We start from the raw sequence: 18,100 nt of genomic DNA, 5'->3' as shown, positions 1-18,100 counted from the left end.
AAAGGAAGAAAATATGGCTCTTGTTTAAACTCCTGTAATTCCTTTGTTGTAGAGCAAGATTTTCTACCACTTACTTTCAGACTCCAGTACCTTTCATTCTGCAGCTGGAGAAACAGTAATCAGTAGCCCTGGTTTTGGAGACATTTGAGGATTGTTTCATCTGGAAAAGCATCTTTTTTTCTGTATTAAAGAGTGCAGAGAATGGAGCCACGTAATTGAATAGATAATTACTACCCAGCAGCAAGAAGTCCATGCAGACTTTCATTTGTATGTCTTTTTGGGGAAAGTATTCTATTTTTACAGTCCATGAATCACTTGAAATGCAGAGGCTGGAAGAGGCAGGATGTTATTACCTGACAAGAATCAATTCAAAGTAAATTTTCACAGAAGTCATGTAGGTATAGGAAATAAATAATTAATTATCCCCTAATGACATACCTTGGTATGCATATGGTGTAGTTGCATATGTGTTTACAAGTCTTATTTGGGCTGGTGTACTTCACTTTAGTACTAAGTAATATAATCTAAATATAACCTAGCCTCAGAGGAGGGTGGGGTGAGCTTAGGACAGAGCCTAAACAAGGTTCGGCTTCCATCTTGGATAGTTTATGAAGTTCATAATCAACAATTTTCTTGGCTTCTTTTTTTAACCTGTGTCGTGGCAGGTGGACAGGACCCTTCCCCACAGCCAGCAGCTGCTGGACTTGCAGGTGAGCCCAACCTGCCAGCAGCACCCTGACTACATGCCTGGGTAGAAGCTAAATTAGCTGCACAAATATTGTGTCAGCCACAGAACTTGAGAAGGCCCCTGTGTTTGGTTGTGGGAAGCTCGACACCATGTGCCCAAAAAGGCCTTGGGGAGAGTGGTGGGGAAAGGGTGCTGACATGTCAGGAAGGCGAATGGGTTTGGGAGTTCAGCTTCTTTTACTCCCGCTTTGCCATGCTGGAGCACATTTACCAAAAGAAGATAAAATAGCTCCTCTTTAAAGTCTTTCCAGGGTGCTGAGGGCTTCATCTGAGAGGCCTCTCCCAGGTCAGCCCCTTCTCATCTCTTCCTCTGTTCACAGTCAACTGTCTCCTAGCTCAACAAACTTGACTAAACTGGTTCCTGAGAGAAGCATGGGGGAAATAAAAGCATGTAAAAATTGGATTGCGTCAGTCAGAAAACCAGCTGTTTCCCAGCTGCACACTGAGAGGTATCTCTGGTTTACTCAGGTGAATGCATGGCTGCATTTTGCTGTCATGTGGCTTAGGTGGCTGTGCCACTGCCAGTTATGTCTTTAACAGGTAGACATCCAGTCAGCCAAAGCAGAGGTTTGTGTTTTCCAAGGCTGCTGCAGGCAGGCCAGGAGAAGTCTGTCTGCTTGGGCCTAGATGCTGCAGCTTTGTGCCTCCCTCTGTCACCTCAGCAATTTCTCTTCCAGCATTGCTGGGGGATGACTCAACTTCTTTCTTTCCAGGATCTGAGAGGCCTGTTTTTTCCCCTTACACAGGTCCTGCTCCAAGCAGTGAAGTCTCTTCCACAATACTTTCTCTTCTCAGGTGTCTCCCAGGCTTTCCAGGATTCATTCTTCTGACCTTTCCATTATTTCCCTGTATTACTGTTCATGTCTTCTCCTGTTCCCTTCTGTGGTATCTTGGGGGGTTCCTCCACCAGAAACTGCAGCAGTACCTTGGCAATAGTTCAGTGCCAGGAGTGCAGCTTTACCCTCAAATGCAAGGAAACTTCTCCACAATTTTCTAAAATGAAGAGGTGAAATTCAGTTCAAAGCCAACTGTGTGTAACAATCTATCTTTCCTGCTGAAAGAGTTTGTTTCACATCTCTTGCACTGAGAAATAGTTCAGCCTGTTATACTTACGGGGCATCATTTTCATTTTGGGAGGCTGGATGATTAGGAAGATGGCCTGAGCAGAGGGGTGGGAAACATCTGAAGGAAATGAGGATGTAGAGCTGCTTGTGAAGGTGGATGAAGTAGGATCCAGCTGCACAGGGTGGGCTCAAGGAGTGTGCAGCCATGGAACTGCACAATCCTGGCTGCTGGAACATAAGGAGGCCATTGGGAATTGCAGAGCAGGAAGCAGGAGGTCAGCTAGACCTTTCATCAGAGAGGGTAGAAAAAGCAGAAGACACAAGCTGTGCTGGAAGGGACATGAGGCTGCTATAAGTCTTTGATGATCAGATCATAACATGCTGTGATAATTGCAGCATGGTTTAGGATATTTGGTTGTAGGTTGCATCATGCTGTAAAAAGGCATTATTTTGTCTGAGAAAAGGGCAAATTGGCAAGCAAGGAGAAAAGCACCTTGTGAACTCATGTTGCCTGCAGGCTACGGAAGCTGTTGAGCAGACAGGGAGCCCAAGCAGTAGTAGGGCAGAGCAAGAATGGTTTTGCCCTTGAAGGCAAGGAAGCTTCTTGTTTGTCTTTCTAAAATGCAGAGCATGCATTTTTCAGAAAGCATATTTCCTCTTTGGATTCAGCTCAGAGTTTTTCTTTTCTGATGCCAGAATTCTGAATTCTTGGGGTGGGAAGAAAGAAAAAAGGGAGGGGAGAGGGATTTCTAATGGAAATCCTGATAGTCTGAACTGCTTTTGCTGTCTGCGGTATAGTGCTTCCTGTAACCTGTATGGCCAAATGCCAGCATGACATCTAATACACACTTGGCTGCTGAAAGTTCAAGCAAAGGGGACTGCTGCATTGGAATATACCAGGGAAGGAAAATTGGATTCAAGTGCTAAATTGCTATTGAGCCTGAGGGAGAGCATTAGTAACTTCAAAGAAATAAAATTAAGATTTCAGTATTTTTTTTAGATTTGTTGGTCGACTCATTTCCTGCACTATCAAGGCGGGCACTTGGGAACCAGTAGACACACAGCAGATTAAAATGAATAGAAAAATAAACAAAAATTTCATGTTTTCCATGATCAAGTTTGGCAACTGATTCTCTTCGCAAGCATAAATCTCGTCCACCAAACAGCGCTTAGTGTGGGACTTTCACACTACCCACTGAGAAACATTTTACTGTGGCACATGTGCACACTGAGGTCCCTTACCTCTACCAGCACAGGTGAGATGCTGTGCATTTCTTTACATCCCTGCCCTGGTGATGTGGGAAAGAGTGCTGGTGACCCAGAGAGGCCAGGGGGATGGTGGGAGGGCGGCAGGGCTCCGTTTCTATCAGATTTTTGCTTCCAGGCCTCAGAGCCAAGACAGATGCTGTTGTTTGTGTATAGGATGCAAACACTAGGAAAATATTCAAACTCAGCAAATGCTGTGTTTTTTACTGAAACACAAGTAAAAAGATGAAAGGAGCTCTTTTAAGACAGGGGGCTAACTTACGCTTAGCTCTTGTCTTTGGTGGTCCTAGTGTGGTGGTGAGGAAATCTGTGGCTTTGAGTTTTGCTTCCTTCCCCAGTACAGATACCCTGCACTCTGCTGTTGTACAACTCATGAAGCCACATGAAATTCTCCCCTTCTTGCATCCCCCTTTGCTTCTTTCTTCTGGCTGAACCTTAGTTCCTCTGCAGCTCCTCAGTACCACCTCTACATCCCTGAGGTTTTGTTTGTACTGAGGGATTGGTATTGAGGAAATGTAATGCCATGAAAAGGATGACTTGTATCCCTTTTACCTCTGCTTGAGTTGAGGCAGGTTGTTGCTTTGTCCTGCCTTATAGAGCTGTGGTAATTTTTCATTCCATTTCTGCTAATTCAGCATAAGCGATAGTTGGTTTGAAGGACATGACACTCACTGGTTTAACAGCAGTGGAAAAGGTTATGGTGAATGGTGTGAAATGTATTGGGTCTTCTCCTCTGTTTCTTTCATGGACAGAGTAATTGACTTGGCCTAATATTTCCTTCCCTGACTCAGGAACCTCCCAAATTTACCATCCACAACTGAATTTCTCATTTAGCAGTTTGGAGGGAGCCTTTTATTTGGTCAACATAGATTAAAAACACTCAATGTTTATTGGCTTTTAAGGTAAAATGTGAGAGGTGGCTGTGCCTGAGCAATGGCCCTGTGAGTGGACAGTGTTTGTTTACCTCTGTATTGCTGAAAACTTGAAAGCATTAGGCTATTCCCCTATAGGGTGCTTTGTTTTGACTTAACTGCTGGGTTGACATCCATCACATGGGAGCCCCCCTATGCTTTTCTGTTAAAGCAACCTGTATCAAGCTGATAAACTGACTTTTTTTTTTTGCTTTCTCGGTAAGACACGGTGGTTGAGTGTTTCACCAGTAGTTCCCTGCACTGTACTCCTAGCACTGTTTCCAGAGCCCAACACCAGTAATGTCATCAGTCGTTTGCATGTTTGCATAAGTTTGGTTCTGTATGAGCATCTTTGATTTGCATAATACTTGGGAAAAGAAACATGAGAGTAGGGGTCTTACCCTCTTCCTCATCTTGGTGAAGGCCGTGGTTAGGGAACTGCTTTTTCTTCTAGTAACTGAATACCCTAATATCATCCTAAGACAATTTTAAAGGGGAGAAAAACATCTGTGCAGGTTTTGAGCCATCACCTGGTTATAGTTTTAAACTATTGATTCTCTTGCCTTAGCTTAGGGTATCCCAGATACACTGAAATCTGTATATGGGAGAGTCATCTGCAGTGACTCCAGGTATGAAAGTAAGGACCTTGCCTGCTGGCAACCCTCCCCACCCTCAACACTCATGCTTCCAACTTAGGCCAAATCACCTCTGCTTGTATGAATCTGCACTGATTGTGGTGTCCAGGTAGGCTTTTAAGGCATTAATCTTCTTAAGGTTATGAATTTTTCCTTTGTTGGATCTGCAGCATTTCCAAGTGGGCCAGAGGCCATCTCCAAGGCACTAGAGCATGCAGAGTCTCCCCTCTTTTGGGGCAAAGACTGTCTTACCTCTGGTCAGCTGCTTGCATTTGGTGGGTCTGGCAGCCATCCAGGGGGATAGAGAGCAACTGCAGAGGCAGGTCTGTGCCCTGTGCTGTGGGCACTGTCACGATGCTCCATTCAGCATCTCAGCACTGCCCTGGTGCTTTTCCTGTAGCCAATGTGGAGTGGTGGGACCACCATGTCAGGTGGCCTGAGCCCACTTCATGAGCTCTCATCTGATTAAAATGGTATTACTGAATCATTTCACAGTGCTGAAGGTGTCTGTTGTGCAGCTGCTGAGTTGGAGGCCATCACTTTGGTTGTTGGTCAGTGGGTAAAGCGATCAAAAGTGCACAAATAGTGACCTGGTAGTATCCCTGCAGGGTTTGTCAGGGAGGGTTTGTGTATGTGAAAGCCTCCTTGACTTAAGCTAGAGCAGTACATTTGTAGATATATTTAACACCTGAAATTGTTCAGGTAGCATACTGACATAGGGAAATATGAGTAATAAAGGCAGGGTGCCTGGCTGATGCAGTGTCCCTGGGCTGTGTCTTAATCTTCTGTGGTTGCTCAGAAGATGAAGACAATCAGGATCACTGCCACTGGGGTTGTGGCCCACCTGCACTGCACTGCAAGGCTAGTCCCTCCCTGCCTTTACCCTTTTTCTCTTCCTTCCTTAAAATGTTGTTGCTCAGTTTTGCTGCTCCATGGGAGCCTGTTGCAGTGCCACCTCATTGATCACAGCTGCTTAATTTCCTGTTTCTTCAGCAGTATTTAAAAGCTTTTTTTACTATTTTGCTAGGAAATGAGTAGATAGTTTGAGGCTTTGCAATGGAAATTGGCTTTGTTAGTATATACTGTTGTTTAATGTGGCAGAACAGCAGCTGCACAGGAGACTGTCAAAATTAAATAGCATGCCTTCACTGAGTAAATAAGCATCTGCCTAACTCCTGCCTCAAGGGTTGCTTCCAGGGTTGGAATAAAAAAGCTTTTACTCAGATCTGACCCCAGCACATAATGTGGCATACAAATGCCCACAACAATAGACTGGTCTGTTGGTTTTTTACAATGTTGACCTGGCAGCACTACTGCAGTGTATAAAAACCAGGAGCAATTACTTGATGCAGCTGCAGGCCCTTAAAAGGGGAAAAGTTCTTGGTGCACAAATACAAAAAAAAAAGGAAAAGCACTACTGAACTGTCTTCAGAAACATCGTTGCACAGCGATGCAGTCTACTTCATTGATATTGATATTCAGTGTGCTGTAATGTTTCGCTTTGGTTTTTGAGGAGACATTGTTTTAGTATAGAAGGCCTGATGTTTAATAGGCTGTTGTAATCAGGAAATATACTTAAACTAATAATGACATTAAAATCTAAATCTCATAAAGGCTTCTTTTTGACAGCAAGTAATTACGGCCTGATAATAAAAGGTTATGTGACCAAATTGCCTTCAGTGAAATATGGGAAAATGTTCTCTGCTGACAGACTTACACCAAAGGGGTAGAGATGAGGTCTCTGGATAAAAAAAGTAATTTGAATAGTTTGTGTTGTCATTCCTAGGCATCTGACAACATTTTGTGGTATTCTTTCAGACCTCTGTTTTAAGGAATCCCAAGAAGAAAGGTAACTTGAGAACTAGCAACAAATAACAAAAATGAAAATGTAATTATGAAAAATTATCATACTGATTTCAAAAAGTGGGATAGAGATAATTAAGAAGTAGGAACAAAAGTATGTGTACAGCAGAAGCTGCACTCTCAGGATTGCAGCTGTGCTTAGAGAGGGGGTTAAATCTAGAACAGAGCAAGCCCGAGCTCTGTGAGCCTGTAGAGGAGCACAGTGGAAAATAGCTTGTAATGTTTTCAAAGTGAATTTGTTTCTCTCAGTAGGGTGAACAAACAGCAAAATTTCCGCAGGTAGATTAGCTGTGAATTAAATATCATTTACTGTACAGCAGCATGAAGAACTGAAAAGGATTCCTTGCAGAAAACTTTTCTTCAGACACAGCACTCAGTTTTTGTTCTCTGTTCCATCTCTTGAACATTGGCTTCTCTTCAAAGACAGAGGGACAATAGCAAAATCTGATTTATTAGAAAAAGAAATGTCTATGATTAACATTTACTGTCCTCTCGCCAGATATGTTTCAAGGCAAATTGTCAATAGTTGTTGCTTTATCAGATTCTGCTGACATAAAATCATACAACACAAAACTGAGCTTTGTACTGCTATGGCTAACAAAAACTTAATTACTTTAATCTTAATTTATATCATTAAATGGCTTAGAATGCTGAACAATACAGACTAAATACAGAATTAATATTTGAATGAATCAAGTGCAAGAAAAAGTGAATGACATTCGAGTAACTTGAGAATTATAATAGTTAATCAATCGAGAGAGCAACTTTTACCACAAATCACAATTGGTGTCCCCCGGGGATCAGTATGGGGCCCAGTGCTACTTAATGTCTTCATGACATTAATGTGATCTAGAAGATAGGATAAAGACAAAGTTTTCTGATGATACCAAACTGAGTGGGGAAGTGGGCACCTGGGAAGGGAGAAGCATCCTGCAGGAAGACCTTGATAGGCTGGAAGAGTGGGCTAACAAGAACCTTATGAAGCTCAACAAGGAGAAGTCTTGCCCCTGGAAAAGCATAATCCAGGAGTGCAGCATGGGCTGGGATCTACCCTTTTGGGGAGCAGCTATGTGGGAAGGAACTGGGAGTCCTGGTGGACAAAGCTCGGTGTGAGGGACTGTGTGCTGCTGTGGTACAGCAAGGTGACAGGATGCTGGGTGGCATGAAGGGCATCACCAGCAGAGATGAAGAAATCATTATCCCACTCTAATCAGTGCTTTTCAGGCATCACCTGGAATACTGTGTTCAGTTTTGGTGCCTGCTATACAAAAAAGACGTGGACAGGCTGGACATGATCTGGAGAAGGGTCACAAAAGATGATTGGAGGCTTGGGAAGCCTGCCATGTGATGAACAGCTGAGAGAACTGGGTTTGTTCAGCCTTGAGAAAGGAAGGCTTACAGGAGACCTTATCCCCATGTTCCAGTATTTAACAAATGGCTACAGAGAAGATGGAGACTCCCTTTTTACAAGGAGTCACATGTAAAAGATGAGAAGTGATGGGTACAAGTTACTGCTGGCGAAATTCCAATTGGACACCAGAGGAAAATTTTTCACAATGAGAATGATCAGCCATTGGACTAATCTCCCCAGGGAAGTGGTGTATTCTGTAATGTTGGACACTTTTAAGGTTCAGCTGAAGAGGGTGCTGGGCCATCTTGTCTAGACCATGCTTTTACCAAGAAAGGTTGGACCAGATGATCCTTCAGGTCCCTTTCCAACCTAGTATTCTATGATTATATTATTTTATACACAAATCTATAGATGGTATTAGAAGCCGGTCTTGTGTTCTTTTGCCTTGTTGGAACAACTGTATGCTTGGCTCCCCTTTCCAGCCCCTTGTAAGCCTGGCCTCCAGGCCATGCTCTCTGCCGTGTTTCATTCATGGGCAAGATACTTTGCTTTTGGCTCTGTGCAGCCCATCCAGTGCTCACTTCCATCTTTCTCAAGGGACTCTTCAAAAAACAAAACCAAGAGACCACTTGCTGGTTTGTGCTGTCCACAAACAACTGAAAACCTCTTTCTCTTCCTTCCACATTTTTCTTAAGACTCTCTTGTTACAGAAGCTGTGAGAGAAAAACTTGGTAACCAGCAGGCTATGGATTTGATGAAGTTATTGTTGGTATCCTGTTCAGGGTTATCACACTTGTGCCCTGTGCTCCATCTCCGTGTGTCTTGTCTGAAAAGCAGATTGTCAGGTACTGGAGGCAGAAACTGTGAGCACAGATCCCAGGTTGTGTGGTAATGCAAATAAATAACCAAAGCAAGAGAGCTGCATGCGGGAGAGTCCCAGGGACTAAAAAGCAGCTACAGAAAGGCAGGGATATAGGCAGTTAGGCTTAAACTTCTGTCAAGGAAGCAATGAGATGTAACGGGCGTGGTCAGGCTCTGCCCCATGGACAGTGGTATGAGTAATCAGCGCTGAGAATTTACAGTGTTTTTTCCCCTTGTGGATCATCTCACCACTGACTGGCCTCTAAATGGTTTTTGCTCAGCTTAGCAGCTGTTTGCACACGTGTTTGATCTAGATCAAGGCTACGGTGTTATCTGTAGAAACAGCTCTCTGGCTTTTTTGTGTTGCATGAAATGGTTGTGCAGTGCTCCTTAGGGGTGGAAGAGCACAGAGACTGATGAGCTATTCCCATTGCATTTAACCATTGCGCCTATTTAAAAGCAGAACAAGACTTTCCAAGTAGCATCACAATCTCTCCTGCCCCTGCTACCCCTGCTATATCTTACTTTGTTCTTTTCACATGGGATTTTTTCCTTCTCATCTGTCTGCATCCATGTTCCCAGGAACAGAGAGGTGGTTCTTTTTCAGGCATTTCTGATTGCAGGTAGTTGAACAGTTAAATGCTTTGATTTGCTGGCTTCTAATGTAAGCAATGGTTTGCTCTGCTGCTGGGTGGTAAAGCATCATCTGTCTGTTTTGTTCAAACTGCAGGAGTCAATAAGATGACCTCTGCAGCCTGTGACTGTGTCTTCAGTAGTTACTGTGAAGCAAGAGGCAAAGCTTCTCTTTAATCAAGCACTACTGTCTGGGCAGGTTGGGAGAGTCAGGAAGGGACCCTGCACAGCTCAGCCATTGCTTTGAGTATTTGAGCTTTGAGATAAGTATGTTATGAGAAGTCTGTGCCTCTCCACTTGCTGTTACCATGAAATCAGAGTGCATTGCTCTTGTGGGTATGTTGAATTGGCTTAATGGAATCATCTTTGTTCACTTTTCCTGGCAAGCAGGAGGAACTAGTTATTAATTAAATAAAAAATGATAAATACTAGTGATAGTGCTAAGAGGCACATGAGAAGCTTTCTGTCTGCCCTGAAATGGGACTCGTAGAAAGGAGGTTTGGTAGTGAAAATATTACTTTTTTTTAAATTATTATTATTATGCTCGGTGTTTAAGAAAGGACTCGACATGGCATGTAGTGTTCAAAGGTTGGACTCAATGATCTCAGAGGTCTTTTCCAAACTAAATGGTTCTGTGATTCTGTGAAATTATGGGCTGTAGTCAGTATTTCTCCAGGAACTTTCTGTACTTTTTTAAAAAAAGTTCTAAGTCATTAAAGTCCTGATGGCTACATTTTGGCAGAGCTGCTGCAGCCTTTTGAGGGGCTGAGTTTTGGGTAATGGCTTTTCAGCTCAGAGCATACATACTATGAATCAGTAGCTTTCAGGAGTTGCTCAGTGCTCTAGTTTTGGTAAAAAGAAATGGATGTATCTTCTTGGTCCTGTTTCTGGCTCAGCTCTAAGGCAGGTTTGCTGTTAAACATGGGCTCTAGGTTTGAGAATGATGGAGAGGTAAACCTGAAAAACTTCCTTGTTGGCAGCAGCTGCACTGGCATTTCAGATCCAGCTTCTTAATTCAGTGATGTTGGGTTTTACCTACCAAAGGGCTTGTGATCTTTAGAGAAAAATGGCAACTGGCCCAAACCAATGTACAGTCAGAAAGATACATAGTGTGGTCGTGCTGGTTGCGCAGAACAGGAAATAGTGATGAACAGAGAAGAAGGAACTGCTGGTGTTTAGTCTGAGATGGCTGCAGGGCTCAGCAGGATGAATGCACAGCTTATGCAGGTATGTCCAAGATAAAGCAATACTTTATATTTAATGTAGTTTGGCCAACCAGCCAGGAAACACTGCATAAAAGTTGTCATTAGCTCTTAAATGTAGGCAGTGATGAAATCCCTTCACAGAGAATGGATATCACTCACTAATGGATTATGCTGCCCCAAAGAACTTAGGTCATTCATGTCCATGGTGTTGTGTCATCATGAGAAAAATGCTGGAGGAAGGACTTTCTTTTGTGAAATGTCTGGCATTCATAGACATTGATTTTAGACAGTTGGATGATGTTTTTTGTGGTTTGTGTAAATTAACTGCTTACTAGCTAGGATCCCCCTTTTTGTCCTCAGTAGGAAAGATTTCTTGCATGTGGCTGAATTTCTTTGAACAAAAAATTAAGGAAACGTAACGTACTGCAGAAAACCTGCAGAAAAGTGAATGGAAGAAGGCGTGAACAAGTCTTCAGAGCTGTACTTGGTAATCTCTTAGTATAGCACATAACTTTCTGCCCACTTCTAGAAGGTGGCAGCACATTGACTAGCTGTTTTCGTCAAGATGCCAGTTTGAATAAAGGGATTTACAGTGTGGGACAAGTTAATCAGAAATATTTTTGGGATCTGAATGGCTGTATTAATTTTCTGGATAAACTGGTTGTGTTTAAGCAAAAATTGTTTTTTGGAATTCTTCCTGTTCTTCTAAATAAAATTTCAAGGAAAACAGAAATCAAATTTTGATAGCTGTGAGTTGTCCTGATTTTAGCTCCTTCCTACATATCTTGTACGAGGGAGATGTGTGTTTAATTCACTGTGATTTTTTTTTAGCAGGCCCCTAAGAGATCACTTTAGCACTAGCATATTAGGCATTTTGATTAAATCTCCTGTCACACATTGTGTGTGCAGGGACACTAAGGTGACTTGCAATTTCTTTAATTAAGTCCTTCACTGCTTAGAGACTGGTCCTCACAGAGAAAACTGTGAACAGGAGAGACAATCAGATGGGTAAAACGTCTAGTCCGAGCTTCTCAGTTCCAAACTGAGGTGCAGCAGGGTGTTCAGGCAGTTCAGTAAGATGGGGAGTTGAGGCTTTTGCTCCTGCATCACTAGAAAAGTGAAATAGGAACTAGTTAGTGGAACTAGGCCATTATCATATGAAATAAGCCTTTCACAAGATAAACCACAGGGTAACTCCAAATTTAGTTAAAAGGCTGCATGGCATATGGCAGGGAACAAGCAGTAAAGGAAGAGCAGTTTCCTCCTAATCCTGGTACTTAGGAGTGGGCAGTGACCATTACTATGTGTGCTGCATTTGGTGTTAAACTGACTGTTAAACTTCTTTCTGTTTTTATTTATAGGGCTCTTCCTTATCTTAGGCTTGATGCTTTACCCTGCAGGTTGGGGATGTCAGAAGGCAATAAGCTATTGTGGACCTTATGCTTCTGCTTACAAACTAGGAGACTGCTCCTTGGGCTGGGCTTTCTACACAGCCATCGGTGGCACTGTTCTGACGTTCATCTGTGCAGTCTTCTCGGCGCAAGCTGAAATAGCCACGTCCAGTGACAAAGTGCAAGAAGAAATAGAAGAAGGAAAAAACCTTATCTGCCTCCTTTAACTACAGTGGGGAAAAATACCAGCATCTGGATCTTTATCTGCTTTCCATTGACTGGACAAGCAGATCCACTTACCTGTTATTACCATTTGTGTGACTGAGCCCCATGCATTCCAGCCCCGAACTACTGAAAGGGTCTTTCTTCCTTGCTGGGCAATGGGGATCAGAGAAAGGATCCCAAGAAAGCAGAATGTAAATACTTGGGGATATTTTTAGTTTCATTCTGTGATCAGGACACAGTGGAATATATTGATCTGACTGGGGATGTGAGTAAACACCTGTATATAGCAGGAATGTTGTTATAACTGACAAATTCTGATTGATTGGATTGCCTAACCCACCCTGGTCACTTTGAAGAATTTGGGTTGAAAATAATAAAAGCTAGCACATTTTTTCTTTTCTTATGCAAAAAAGAAGCCTATTTTACTAAGGTTTTGTTTCCAAGGGCTCCCCTCACTGGTGAATATTTCTTCACCACCACCTGATTTGGTACCATACTTTTCATTGAGGTGCTTTTTGATACTGAACTTCCTGAAAGTACAGTGCCTTCTTGGATAGGAAGTCTATGCTGGAGAGAGCAAAGCTGACTTGATGCAGTTCACACCAATCCTTAAGCATTTAGAAAGTTAAGTCCCTAGCAGGTTTCTCTGTCTTGAAACTTAAGAGTGCAAGGTGTGTGCCACTTGTTACTTAGCAGGTAAATTATTTTGTTTCCACTGACTAGACAGAAAAGTTGTTGTTGCACTGGCTCTCACCTCTCACCTGATTCAGATAAAATTGAAGTATTTCTACAGCCTTTATTAAAACTTCTGAACTCCCAAGCAGATGATAACTCCCCATGGCACCAGCCTGACCTGGCCTATAGCCTCTCCTACAGCTGTGGATCTCAAGTTTTACTTCAGCAGCATTTCTTTTTCTCTCATCAATGAAACCTCATTCACCGTCTACAGATCAGTCTGTCTCATGACCCAGAGGCACATTAGTCTTTAGGAAATTAAAATTTTTCAGGAAGTCTGGCCAAATTCTACATGGCTGGGAAGATTTTGTCTTTTTTTTTTTTTTTTTTTTTTAAATTTTGTGTGGTATGGAGCTTTTTCCAATTAAACCAGCAGAAATTAAACAGACCTTGCACAAATGACATTCCTTTCTCGAAGGCAGTTGGTTGTGTTACTTGTGATGTAACTTTACTACTTCGTAAAACAAGTTTGAAAGGTATTTAAAAAAAAAAACATTATATAGCTGTGCCATAGGAGCATTGGGGATAATTCATCTGAGAAATAGTTCTAATGAAATACTAAGTGAATTTTAGATTCCTCTTCTTATTTCTTGGTAGTTTAACATCATCCAAATGACAGTGTTGCTTCACTGTGTAATACGAAGCAGATATTCTTGTTGATGTGTGGTCAGTCCCTTAAAGTGTGCCATTAGTTATTTATAGGTATTAAAAATCATTGCTACTGTACAGGTAGATAGCCAATTTCAAGACACTGCTCAAGTCCTTTGCAATACCAGAGCTGCTCAGCAGCCCTGACCACATGCCCAGGGCCAGCCTCAAGGAGGGGGTGAACAGCTGCAGAGTTGGGGCCCTCTTCCAGCACCTGCCATGCCCTACGGACGCTGTGGCACACAGAGAGCAGCTCCCAGCCTGCACCTGTCTGTGCCTAGTGCTCCTTCAGACCATGTGCTGGACAGATACAGAGGTGACCTTTGAGACAAAGTGCAATGAATAAGGTCAACTTTTGCCTATCTGCAGAAAGGGACTGTTTTAATCTAGCCTCTTCCTGCATTCACCTGCTCCTGCAACCCACACCCACAATCTTCTAGTTTAAAACGGGTAATTCGCTTCTCTTTTAAATATTTATAAATATTTAAACACACCCTCCCTCAAAAGTTATGGTCTGGGACCATTTCTGCCAACTGCCTGCACAAAGCACAATTTTAACAAAGCAAAATTAGCAGCACAAAGTGGTACCTGAGGATGAAAATCACAGCCTGCACACTCTGTCCACACCTGTGTTTGTCTCCTTGGTTTTGCCCCATAAACACACCCCCCACACCTGAATGGCATGCACTGGGCTTGTCCCTGGGGTCCAGTGAGGCGTCCTCTAGGCGTCCCTCCTGAGCCCCCACTGGAGCGTGTGCTGGAGCCTGGCTACCAGCTGAGCTCTGCTGTTGGGAAATGGGGGGCTAGCAGTTGTACGAGTAGCATATAACTCAGCTAAAAATTAATGAATAAGTAGATTTACTGTTTTAGATTTCCTGGGTGGGTGGCAATCCAATGTCCAGGTCACCACTGCCAACAAATCTTGACACTATATTAGGGTGAGAAATGCTGCTTTGGCTTGAGCACTTGATTAGTCAGAATCAAGTCAGTTCTTCCAAAGGTATAGAGGGCATACACCACTCTGGCTGAGATGCAAACAATGAGCAACCTTCACTTACATTACTAGCTGACCTCTGCTGTGATCTACACAATGCTTAAAAAAATTTCAATAGTGCATTTTTGGGGTTTTTTAAGTACAAAGGAGATATTTTCAGTGGCATATTTGCTTTTGTTTGCATTTGTAACCAAGAAGAACCAGCTTTTCTGCTTATTGCTGGTATATTATCAGCTTGCTCTGCAACAGCATAATCAAATAACTTGCAGGAATACCCATGTTCATCACATTGCACAGATAGAAGACAGGCTGGGAAGAAATACAGAATAAAAATAATCAGAATTTCTTTTCTCAGGGTTCTGTTTTTCTAGCAAGTGATAAGATGGTATATATTGCAGATTTTTTTTCCTGGATGAGGTTGTCAGGTGCAGGATGCACTCAGTAAATTTCACAGCTGTTTAAATTGCTCCTGAAGTTCACCTCAGCAGCAGCTTTGGGGAAAAAAAAAAGAAAGAAAAATCAGCTTAAAGCTAATTTAACTGATTTCACGAGTGGGCTGCAGAGTGTAACTGCTTCTTAATGTACATGCACTGCATAGATCTAGAAGAATTTGCTGTGGATTCTTTCAAACCTGTGTGCCAATTAATTCAGTTTAACTTTGTTTTTGTGGTATTGAAGAATTCTTCAAACATCTGTGGTTTCATCAACTTCTTAAACTTGTATTCAATAAAGTGCCATAGACCTCTTTAACTGTAGCATATTTAAATATATATGTATATATATATGTATATACATATATATATATATACAAACTTGTGTGAGATGTGCAATACCAGGAATAGATTTTGTGGTGGGCTTTTTTGTTTTTTAGTTTTTGCTTTTAAACCAGTGATTTGAAAAGGGACTTCCCAGGGAAGAAGTGGCCGGAATTTGGTGGTGTGGATATAGAGTAATGCAATAGAATCACTGATGCTGAAGATAAATACAACAGTAGTAAAAGTGGCTTGAAGAGTTAACAAAAATATCTTCTACATTGATTTGAATTACTTAGATCTATGTAATACAAACACTTCCAATGTGAAGTTGTGTCCACCTCTGGCCACACTCTACAAGCTGAAAAGGTTCAGCAAGGTTTCTTGATGTGCTTTATTTGTAATGCAGCACTGCAAAAAAACATTGCTACTGAGCTATTATTTCTAGGTTGTCTATATCACCTTTGTATCTATTTTACTTAATAAAGTTCTCTAGATTCTGAGATTTTTTTTCAGCTAAATCATTTCCATTTTGCTTTGTTACCCCCATCAGAGTTTCTTATGTCCTAGTGGTAAATGGAAAGGAATTCAGGCCTTCCTTGAAAGCCATGGGCACTTTTGCCTACCTCAAGGAAAGGACAGAGTCCAACAAAAGCAGAGCATGGCAGCAACACAGACACCACAGCTCCTCTGTATAAGAAGTGTGGCTGCACCGATCCAGCTAGAGTAGTTTTTGAGCCATGGTTTATTTGTGGTACTATTTTTCTGTTCTTGAGTCACCACTATGTACATTTGTTAGCATGAATGATGTAACTAGTGCCTTATTTTTAATCTAAATTTCAATTAAAATGTGAGTTTTTAAACTTTTAACAGGAGTCTGACTACCTTAATTCAAATATATTGTACAAGCTGAGCCACACTCAGGTAGCTTTAATTGTAGCTTTAAGAGCATTTAAGATCCCAGTCCAATGATATATTTCAGATTCCCATCTGACTTTAACAATTCTTACTGCTTACTAATCAAAAGTATGTGATCTGAACTTGTAACTGTGTTATACATTACAGTTGCATTAGCAAGACTTTTTAATTGAATATAGGTCTGAGAAGTGTGTTTCATTTTGCAACAAAAGCACTGCAGTTCCTTTTCTCATGAAAAGGAGTAACAAAGATTGTAAAACAAATATTGCTTGATCACACATGGAGTTTTAAAATGGTGTTTGCCACAGTGCGTCTTACCTTTCAACTGTGACTTGGCAAACACTAGAGAAAAGCTACAAAGCCAATCTACAGCAGAACCAGGAGTAAGGTTTTCAGCAGTTTAAAGAAAAGTCAGGATGGTTACTTATTTCTCATAGTTGCTACGGTCCACTTGTATTAAATTTATATATAATTAATTGCATGTAGTTTAATTACACTTATAACAGTTTCCAAACGAGGTTAAAACTTGGAACATTTAGAAACCTACACTGCAGAGGTAGTTAGGGAATAGGTGCCACTCAATACACCTTAGTCACCTTTATGAATTTCAAAGCAGATATAGATACAGCAGTTATTCTATAAATAAAAAATACTGCTTGAAGAAATTATGAAGTACTGATTTGAATGGCTAAAAATATTACCTTCATATTTCAGTGAAGTTAATCAAGTTAGCAATAGGGAGCACAGAGTGTAAGTCTCTACTTGTGTGTATTGTTACAGATTTCTGTATTCTTCCCCAAGCTCCAGCTGGGTTGAGAAAGGTGATGCAATGACAAAGTGGATGTATATTACCCATATCAGAGGAACAGGAATATAAAGAAGTTGTCTTGTTCTGTGATTCACTGAAAGCTTTTTTTCAAATAGAGTATCTTCATATTGGTGGGATTCTGAGAGCATAGTCCCTAACTGGCTTTAGGTATCACTCAGATGCAGTGGGATCAGTAATTTGGTCTGACCAAGGTAAAGAAAAAAGAATTCCCAATTTAGTGACATAGGTCATAGGTGTGACTTGATGATCTCAGAGGTCTTTTCCAACCTAATTGATTCTATATTCTGACCACTTCCAATTGTTCTCTTACGTTGGACAAAAAGTATCATTGCAATGCCCCATCCAGGATATCCACTTTTTCTTCTAAAACTTCAAAAATACATGCACAACAAAGACAACGACCCTGCACTGCAAAACAGCAACTGTGCTTTGCCATGTACACAATGACTATGGCTCAGGCATACACAACTATTTAATTAGCCTATAAACATGAGAAAATCTCCTTGCAGCACTGTCAGCTGGAAGAGTGGCAGAGCAGCTGATGCCACAGAAGCACCAGTGGTCAGAGGCAGCTGTTCTGTACAGTGGCCTGGCCTCCGGCCACTGTATCCTACCCAGCTCCAGCTGTACACAGTTGAGAGCAGAAATGGTGAGAGCATGGTCACAAGTAACTGGACTTCAAATGAGGCTGTTTTCAAGGCCCCTGCAGTAGCCCTGTTCCAAGCATACTTCCAATTACAAATACAGCCCCAAACTTTATCAAAAATCAGTCCCTGACATTTCCCATCTTTCCAGCTGGAAGATTCCCTTCCTGAATCATGGTACAAAGAAGAAAAACCTGGTATTTTCAGCACTCTAAACAGAAACTCCTCTGAATTTGTTTTCCTTCACCACTGAATGATGTAACAGCAACGTGCAGGAACACTCACTGAAGCAGGATATATATATATATATATATAAAATTAGTCATATGGCAGCACTGAGTGTATTGAGACACAACAGAATGAATTAAAAGCATCACTGTTTGATGTAATCACTTTCATCCAACAAAAACCACATTTTAGATGAGCTT

At 41.7% G+C, this 18,100-nt stretch overlaps 1 protein-coding gene and 2 pseudogenes across 4 annotated transcripts in view; all 3 read left to right on the top strand.

Annotated features, from left to right (window-relative positions):
* Positions 1–16,151, top strand: part of LHFPL2 (LHFPL tetraspan subfamily member 2) — a 124,459-nt gene extending 108,308 nt beyond the window's left edge. For all 4 annotated transcript variants that reach the window (XM_027671389.1, XM_027671390.1, XM_027671391.1 and 1 more), the window contains one exon: positions 11,898–16,151. In XM_027671389.1, the coding sequence (XP_027527190.1) occupies positions 11,898–12,154 (257 nt within the window). In that variant the 3' untranslated portion in view covers positions 12,155–16,151. The remainder of the gene's footprint in view (positions 1–11,897) is intronic.
* LOC113961254 lies at positions 12,206–16,151 on the top strand (annotated as a pseudogene).
* LOC113961236 lies at positions 13,077–16,151 on the top strand (annotated as a pseudogene).
* Positions 16,152–18,100: the final 1,949 nt, after the last annotated feature.

The sequence above is a fragment of the Neopelma chrysocephalum genome, unplaced genomic scaffold, assembly GCF_003984885.1.
Source record: "Neopelma chrysocephalum unplaced genomic scaffold, ASM398488v2 Primary Assembly neopelma1_97102, whole genome shotgun sequence".
In the NCBI taxonomy this organism is placed as follows: Eukaryota; Metazoa; Chordata; class Aves; order Passeriformes; family Pipridae; genus Neopelma; species Neopelma chrysocephalum.
Note: the sequence above shows the minus strand (reverse complement) of the source record. Positions and strands in the feature narration are given on the sequence as shown.